The sequence below is a fragment of the Merops nubicus genome, unplaced genomic scaffold (genome assembly GCF_000691845.1).
Source record: "Merops nubicus isolate BGI_N331 unplaced genomic scaffold, ASM69184v1 Scaffold13638, whole genome shotgun sequence".
NCBI classification, from domain to species: Eukaryota; Metazoa; Chordata; class Aves; order Coraciiformes; family Meropidae; genus Merops; species Merops nubicus.
Genome location: NW_008623717.1, coordinates 1 through 8460, shown reverse-complemented (window position 1 = coordinate 8460; position 8460 = coordinate 1). Strand labels below are relative to the sequence as shown.

At 60.1% G+C, this 8460-nt stretch overlaps 1 protein-coding gene across 1 annotated transcript; it reads left to right on the top strand.

Annotated features, from left to right (window-relative positions):
• Positions 1–91: 91 nt before the first annotated feature.
• On the top strand, positions 92–8122 carry ABCA3 (ATP-binding cassette, sub-family A (ABC1), member 3; the record flags this gene model as incomplete). Its single annotated transcript, XM_008945171.1, has 15 exons — positions 92–242; positions 781–879; positions 1060–1252; positions 2087–2390; positions 2672–2945; positions 3466–3670; positions 4134–4353; positions 4594–4752; positions 5272–5444; positions 5726–5860; positions 5979–6173; positions 7046–7233; positions 7338–7508; positions 7765–7952; positions 8049–8122. Coding segments are annotated over 15 exons (2729 nt in total), but the record flags the coding sequence as incomplete, so codon positions are not given.
• Positions 8123–8460: the final 338 nt, after the last annotated feature.

Below are 8460 nucleotides of genomic sequence, written 5' to 3'. Positions count from 1 at the left end.
AGCAGGTTTCAAACCATTACACCTCCCTGCCCCAGCCCCCCAGGGCTGGGCTGGGCCTCACCTTCCTCCCCCTTCCCTCGGCTCTGCCCAGGGGCTGGATATCACATGGTGATGGTGAAGGAGCCCTACTGTAACCTGGGGGAGATCTCCCGCCTCATCTGTCAGTACGTGCCCAACGCCACCATGGAGAGCAACGCCGGGGCAGAGCTGTCCTTCATCCTGCCCAAGGAGAGCACCCACAGGTAACAGCAGCATCCCCGGCCGGGTCCCCTCGTTGGCACACGCCGGGGCACACGCTGTCCCCACGGGCTTGCTGGGAAGGGGACCTGCTCTCTGCGTCAGCACTGGCCTTGGAGAGCCGAGTTCAGTTCCTCCTGTCACCACTGTCCTCCCCTGTGCCTGCTGGCACGGCGCTCTCCTGCCCCCATGGCACTGCCTGTGCAGCAGCTGCAGGGACAGCGCCGGTTGCTGGGCATAGAGTCATAGAATCTAGACTGGTTTTGGTGGGAAGGGACTTTTCAAGGCCATCCAGTCCAACCCCCTGCAGGGAGCAGGGACATCCCCAGCTAGAGCAGGGTGCTCAGAGCCCCGGCCAACCTCCCCTGGGATGGTTCCAGGGATGGGGCAGTGACCACCTCTCTGGGCAGCCTGGGCCAGGGGCTCACCCCCCTCAGTGTCAAACATTTCTTCCTTCTCTCTAGTGTAAATCTCCCTCTTTTAGTTTCAAACCACCCCCCCTTGTCCCTTGGCGTGGGTGTCCGATTGGTCGCTTCTCCTCAGGTTTGAGGCCCTCTTCACAGAGCTGGAGCAGAGGCGGGAGGAGCTGGGCATTGCCAGCTACGGCGCCTCGGTCACCACCATGGAGGAGGTCTTCCTGAGGTAGGCAGGAGGGGGGCTGCCCTGCTGGGGTGTCATCTGGTGGTCACCAGTCCCCGTGTGCTCGGTGACGGTGCTGTCCTACACCAGTTTTGTCTCTGGGGCTTGGCCTCCCCAGCTCAGACCAGCTCGGCCTCTCTGTCCGGGTCTCTCTTTCATCACCTGCTCTCCTTCCTGGCCTAGGGTTGGGAAACTTGTGGATTCCAGCATGGATATCCAGGCCATCCAGCTGCCTGCTCTCCAGTACCAGCACGAGAGACGCTCCAACGACTGGGCCATGGATGACTCCAGCAGCCTGAGTGGCATGACAGATATGACGGATGACAGCGGGGCACTCATCACAGAGGACTGCTCCAGCATCAAGCTCAACACCGGGGTGAGTGCCGGGGTGTTGCCACACGGGGAGTGGGGACAGGGCATGTGAGGGGGCGTTTGGAGCAGGGTGGAGCCTCATTGCATGTGGTTTGGAAGATCAAACTGGAGTCTGTGTCTTTAGAGCAAGTTATTTTTTGGGTTGTTGGGGCTGGTCACTGCTGTCCTCTTTGTGTTAATCTTGAGGTCTACAGAGATCCTCTTGAAGGTGTCCCAGGTGATCTGAAGTGATTTTTGGCTGCAGTTCTATATCGCTTGAGATTTCCAGCAGGGAGATGAGATAAACCATCTTCCTTTCCTCTCTAGCCTTGTGCTTCAGATCCCTGGCAGCCCTTCGTGACCCGCTGCCTACATGGCTGTCATAGATTTCCCTGCGTTTCTCAAGGGCACCTCTCAAAGGCAGAAGGGGAGAAAGATGTTTATGGGCTTAAAAAGCAGAGAAGGTGCTTGGAGGGGCTGGGCCGGGAGCTCCCAGGAGCCTCAGCCCGGTCGCTTTGGCAGGCAGCCCTGTTGGGGTGATCCTATTTGTGAGCCTCAGCAGCTGGGAGGTGGAGGAAGGTAAAGGTCGTGGCTGAAGCCGCTTTTAACACCTGAGATCCTGCGGTGACTCCCTCCCCTTGGGAAGCCGTGGAGTCTGATGAGCTGACCTGCTGCTCTGGAGTCAAGTGGCTGCCCTGCTAATCCCTTCACAGGCTCGGGTGGAGAGCTGCGGGCTCGCGGGCAGGACGGGGAGGTGCTTTTGGGGCCGTTCCCACCATCATCCACGTGGGGTGGGGTGGCTGGTGGGGCCGTCCACAGCCGGCCAGGGCTCACGTTGGCTCCATTTCTCCCCTCCCAGTTCTACCTGTGCTGCCAGCAGTTCTACGCCATGTTCATGAAGCGTGCCATGTACAGCTGGCGCAACTGGAAGATGGTGGCGGCGCAGTTCCTCGTGCCTCTGATCTTCACTGCCTTCGCCCTCATCGTGGCCAAGACCTTCCCGGGGCCCAGGGACTCCTCGCAGCTGCGGCTGACGCTGGAGCCCTACGGGCAGACCGTGGTGCCTTTCTGGGCCTCGCCCACCTCGGCCCTGGCGCAGCAGCTGGCGGGGCAGTACCTGGAGCTGCTGGATGCCCAGCGCCAGGCGCCGCTGGAGGTGCTGGGTGAGCTCTCACCCGGGGCTCCTCTCACCAGGGCCCCCGGGCTCGGGTCCCAGCTGCAGTGCGTCTGATCTATCCCCTCGTGTCCTCCTGCACGGGAGGGTCCCACCGTGAGCAGGACCCTTCCTCCCCGAGCAGACCTTTGTTCTCCATAGCCCTGTGTTTGTGGCCATCGCTGGGGCTGGGGTGGGCCACCAGGGCTGGGGCTGCTCGAGGTCTTTTCCACTTGGCCCCAGTTAACCCTCGTGATGGAGCCCGCTCCTAAGAGCCGTTTTGTTTGGCAGGTGGCCTGGAGGACTACCTCATCTCGAGAGCCTCTGAGGAAGGGGGAGCCTTCAACGAGCACTACATCGCAGCCGCCTCCTTCGAAGGGGCCGGGAACCGCACGCTGGTCACCGCCCTCTTCAACAACCAGGCCTACCACTCCCCGGCCACGGCCCTCATGCTGGCTGACAACGCTGTCTTCAGGCTGCTGGCGGGCCCCAACGCCTCCATCACAGTCACCAACTACCCTCAGCCCCGCAACATCACCGAGAAGGCCAAAGACCAGCTCATGGAGTGCGTCTGGTGGCACGGCGCTTGCTTGCCTGCTTGTGCCTGCCACGGGTGCAGCTTGGCTGGGTGGTACTGGGGGAGACAGGCTGGAGCTTGTCAGACCCAGGCGTAGCTGTGATTGTACTCGGGAGGTCAGGAGAGCAGAGCTGTGTACATGGCTTACCTGCCTCAGCCTGGCAGCCACGGCGCCCCGTGCCCATATCTCAGTGGCTGGGTATTGCCCTTTAGACACTGGCTGGGGTTGTTTGAGTAGAGGGGGCCATGTGGCCATACCTGGGGTCTCTGAACCTCACCTCTACCAGAGGGGACGTGTGTGGGACCTCACAATGGCAGGGAGGAGGTTTCTGGCATACTGGGTGGGCTGTGCGTGAGAGATTGTCTTGTCTGACGTCTTGTTGAGGTGCACTTCCCTCGTGGGGTGCGTGTGCTGCCCGCTGGCTTGCTGGGTGGGCGTAGCCTCCACGAGAGGCAGGCTGTGGGAGTGCTGTGCCCATCCTGAGCTGCCCCACTGCTCTCCCTGCAGGGGCCAGACCGGGTTTGCCATCGCCATCAACCTGCTGTATGGCATGGCCTCCCTGGCCAGCACCTTCGCCCTGCTGCTGGTCAGCGAGCGGGCCATCAAAGCCAAGCACGTCCAGTTTGTCAGCGGCGTCTACGTCGTCAACTTCTGGCTCTCTGCCCTGCTCTGGGACATCATCAACTTCCTCATCCCCTGCGCTCTGATGCTGGTGAGTCGCCCCTGATCCTCTCCTGTCTCCTCCCCTTGGGTGGGAGCTCTGGGTGCTGCTCCTCTGGGAGTGTTGGGTTGTGGGTGGGTGCAGGGAAGAGGGTGAGGCCACTGGTGTTGTCTCAGAAAGGACCACCAAGAAAGTTGTCCGCTTGATCCCGGGGCCGTGGCCAACTGGCTGGGTCAACTGACTGCAGCCTCTGGCACCTGAACACTTGAGTGTGGGCACTGCAAGGTCTCAAATACATGGGAACATGGACAGGAATTCCCCAGATCTGGGCTTCTGCATCCCCATCTGCAGAAAGAGGGCTTCCCTTGGGGACAGGCATGGTAGGAACCATCTGTGAGGGGTCATCCGGGTCAGTGCGATGCCGCCATGACCTTCCTGCCTGACCTCTTGAGACAAGGAGACGTCACTTGTGGTCAGGACAAACATGCATTCTCCTTGCACTGCTGTGCCCCAGGTGATATTCCAAGCTTTCGACGTGCAAGCCTTCACCCAAGACAGCCACCTCGTTGATGTGATGCTGATCTTCCTCCTGTACGGCTGGGCCATCATCCCCCTCATGTACCTCCTCAGCTTCTTCTTCTCGGTGGCAGCCACGGCCTACACCCGCCTCACCATCTTCAACATCCTCTCGGGCACAGCCACCTTCCTGGCAGTCACCATCATGAGCATCCCAGGTGGGTCGCTGCCCTCCACGCCTGCCCAGCACTCACCCTGCCCTCCCCATGAAGATCCAGCCCCCAGGGGGACTCTTTCACCCCAGGGGCTGTCCCCACGCTAGAAGAAAGCCCCATGCAGTCCAGTCTCACCCATTAAATGTGACAAAGCTCTGTTGGTTTTCCTGAGACCTGGGAAGTATCAGGCTCTTTCTCAAAAACCAGCTCCAATCCTTTAACCATCTTGTGCTCCTCTTTCAGAGCTGGGCTTGGTGGACCTCTCCAAAACCCTGGATAAAGTCTTTCTTGTCTTGCCCAATTACTGCTTGGGTCAATGCATCAGTGACTTCTACCAGAACTATGAGTTCATTCAGTTTTGTACCTCCTCTGTTGAAGCCATCTTCATCTGCAAGGCATTCAGTGAGTGTCTTGTGTTGGTCCTCACCTGGCCGTCCCACCGCAGCCACACTGAGGGGTCTTCTGTGGGCTGGGTGGTGGAGCTGGGCAGTGTCATGGGGCCTTAACCAAATCTGGGCCGTAGCTCCAGGTACCCTTTTAAAACAAAGACACTGATGGGTGACCCAATTAAGGAGCCTTTTCCTTACTTAAGACTTGGAGGGGAATGTGGGCTAGGGGAAGACGAGCAAAGAAAGTCCCAGTCCCAAGAGTGACTTATCTCCAGTCTGTGCCTCCACTGGGTATCTTCTCCAGACTTAAATCCTCTTGTGGGATGTGTTGGAAAGAGCTGTGGGCAGGGAGCCCGGTGTGGGCTGGGCTGGAGATGAGTGTTGGAAAGAGCTGTGGGCAGGGAGCCCAGTGTGGGTTGGGCTGGAGATGAGCCTGGCAAAGCTTTGGGCTCACAGCTTTCTGTGAACCTTATCTGCACCTCCCAAGAGTGTGGATGGATCCAAGTCTTGGTTTTGTTCCATCTCTGCTCAGATATCAGCTATCAGATGAACTACTTCTCCTGGGAGACGCCTGGGATCGGGCGGTACCTGACCTCCTTGACCATCCAGGGTTTCTCTTTCCTCTTCGTCCTTTTCCTCATTGAGACCAACCTCCTCTGGAGACTGAGAACCTTGGTCTGTGGCATCTGCAGGCGGCGCAAGTGGGTGAGCTGAAGTGTGTGGGAAGTAAAGGTGCTGTCCAGAGCAAGCCCTGCGAGCTGGAGGCAGGCCCTCTTCACCTGCATCATCTTCCCAGGGAGCATCCCTGGAGCAGGTTGCTTGGAGGAGTTGATGCTCTTGGGTGTATGGGCTGGTAAAGGGCCTGAGGCATCCCCAGAGGTGGCTGATTGAAGGGATGGATCCTACCTGTGTTGAGGGCACTGGAGGAACCCGTTTGTCCCACAGAAGCCAGGTGGCACTGAGTGTTTTTTCTCCCCCACGTTCAGGTGGCACTGCTGAACAGGGTGTCTGTGCTGCCAGAGGACCGGGACGTAGCAGATGAGAGGAAGAAGGTTTTGGAGTCGCCCCCAGAACTGCTGTCATCTCTCAGCAGCCCTCTGGTCATCAAGGAGCTCACCAAGGTGAGGAGAGCATGGCCCTTCCTGAGTACCCTGCTGCCAGCTGGCTCGGGGTCCTCTTGGGGAGCCTGTCTGTGCCTTGGGGGGTGACCAGCGTGGCTCATGTGCTGGTCTCCACCAGGTCTACGACAGCCGGGAGTCCCTGCTGGCGGTGGACAGGATCTCCTTGGCAGTCAGCAAAGGGGAATGCTTTGGCCTTCTGGGCTTCAACGGAGCAGGCAAAACCACCACCTTCAAGATGCTGACTGGTGACGAGAGCATCACGTCGGGGGATGCCTTTGTGGATGGCCACAGCATCCTGGCCAACATCAAGAAGGTAGTGGGGGCAGAGGGGGCGTTATGAGCAGTCCTGTGGCCAGCTTGCCTGGGCCACCATGCAAAGGTCTGCAAAGAGGACATGGTGGCAGTTGCCAGGGCTGGAGGTAGTGTCTCAGGATGTCATGTCCTTATGTGGCCCAGCTTCCCACTCTCATGGAAGCAGTGGGATGACTGACGTGAAAGCTAAAGCTAGTGAGGGTGGCAAACCCTTCACCAAAGGTTTAGTTCTGTAGTTGGGAATGTGAAAAAGGTGAGTTAGTGATGGTGGTCTCCCTAAAACAAGGACATCAGACCTCTCCAGACCCCTGCTTGAGGTCTCGGTGCTGGGAATTGCCCAGTCCCATTGGAAATGCAGGAGATGAGCAGGGGCCAGGCTTTCAGTTCAGTCTCTGGCCACCTCTTCTGTCAACCCCAGGCAGTGTCAGGCGAGGAGAACATGGGGAGGGTGTCCTGGAAGCCTGACCCTGCTTGCTTCCTCCCTGGGACTCTGCCTTCTGTTGGACTTTTGTCCCCAGAGGAGACCAGGAGATGGGGAGGGTCCAGCCCCTCCAGCACTGTCCTTCTCCCGAGAGCCTGGGCCACCTGACGTGGCCCCTCACAGCGAGGAACCTTGGGCAGCGCAGGGGGAGACCACACGGTGGCCATCCCGAGCTGCTCTGTGTGTCCCTCCCCGGCTGCTCCAGCGACGGGAACATTTCCCTCTCATTCCCCTGCACTTTTGGAGCCACCTCTCTGTCCCCATCGCTCTGAGCGCAAACCTTGCGGGGGTGCAGCAAAGCCCTGCGGGTGCCGAGGCACCTCCTGGCTCGGGCACCTCCTTGCAGAGCCCTGCCCACGAGCTCACCCCCGCTGGGTTCTTCTGGCCCCAAGGTGCAGCAGCGGATCGGGTACTGCCCCCAGTTTGATGCCCTGCTGGAGCACATGACGGGCCGGGAGACGCTGGGCATGTACGCCCGGCTGCGGGGCATCCCCGAGCGCTACAGCGGCAGCTGCGTGGAGAACATGCTGCGGGGGCTGCTCCTGGAGCCCCACGCAGACAAGCTCGTGAGGACCTACAGGTGAGAGGAGACGTGGAGGCGCCCCATCCCCTCTGCCCCTCGCCCCCTGGGGCTCTCCCTGGGCTCACGTCGGGACTCTGTGCCCGTCCCGTCTCCGTCTGCAGCGGTGGGAACAAGAGGAAGCTGAGCGCTGGCATCGCCCTCATCGGGGGCCCCCCTGTCATCTTCCTGGATGAGCCTTCCACTGGCATGGACCCCGTGGCCCGGCGTCTGCTCTGGGACGCAGTGACACGGACACGGGAGTGTGGCAAATCCATCATCTTCACCTCCCACAGGTGACGCTTGTCTGGGCAGGGCTTGGCCGGAGCGTTTGGGGAGTGAGCAGGAGGGTGGCGGGGTCCAAGGGATGGGACCCACCTCCAGCGCCCCGTGGTTGGGCACATAGCAGCCAGCAGTGCCTGCCCTGACCCAAATCTCCCTCCTGTGGAAGGCCAGAGAGGAGGGAATCCACACCCAGCCCCTTCCTAGAAGCTTCTGCTGTTCTCCCTTACTGCTTCTGCCCTGCTGAGCGAGTCCTCTTCTGTCCTGCAGCATGGAGGAGTGCGAGGCCCTGTGCACACGGCTGGCCATCATGGTGAACGGGCAGTTCAAATGCCTGGGCAGCCCCCAGCACCTGAAGAGCAAGTTTGGCAGTGGCTACACCTTGCTGGCCAAAACACGGAGCGAGGAGGAGGGCGAGCTGCTGGCCTTCAAGGCCTTCGTGGAGAAGACTTTCCCAGGTACCGTGAGCTGCTGGGGCAGGGGAGGGCAGGATGGTGGTCAGGAGCTTCAGGAGTTGTCCTAACTCTGAGCCTCTGCTTGCTGGTCTCTCCCAGGCAGTGTCCTGAAACACGAGCACCAGGGCATGGTGCATTATCACTTGACCAACAAGAACCTCAGCTGGGCGCAGGTAAGGGGGTGCTGGAGCACGTCCCACCCTTCTTGGGGGGCAGGCTGGAGGGACAGCCCTGTTCCTGCCCCCTCTGCACGCTTTGCCGGGCTTTGTACCCCCCCAAAACGCTTCCTGAAGGCTCAGGAGGGGGCTGGCAGGGCTGGGTTGGGTGCCTGCATCCCTCCCACCCTGCATCTTCTGCCACGAGCCCAAGGGAGCACTGGCAACCCCCAGCTTCTGGGGCTGGCCATGGGCCCTGCTGGATCCTAGCCTGGGGATAGAAAGTTAAAAATATAGCCATCTATATAAATATAAACTTCAGGACATGCTTTAGTGGCCATGGGAGTGTTGGGTTG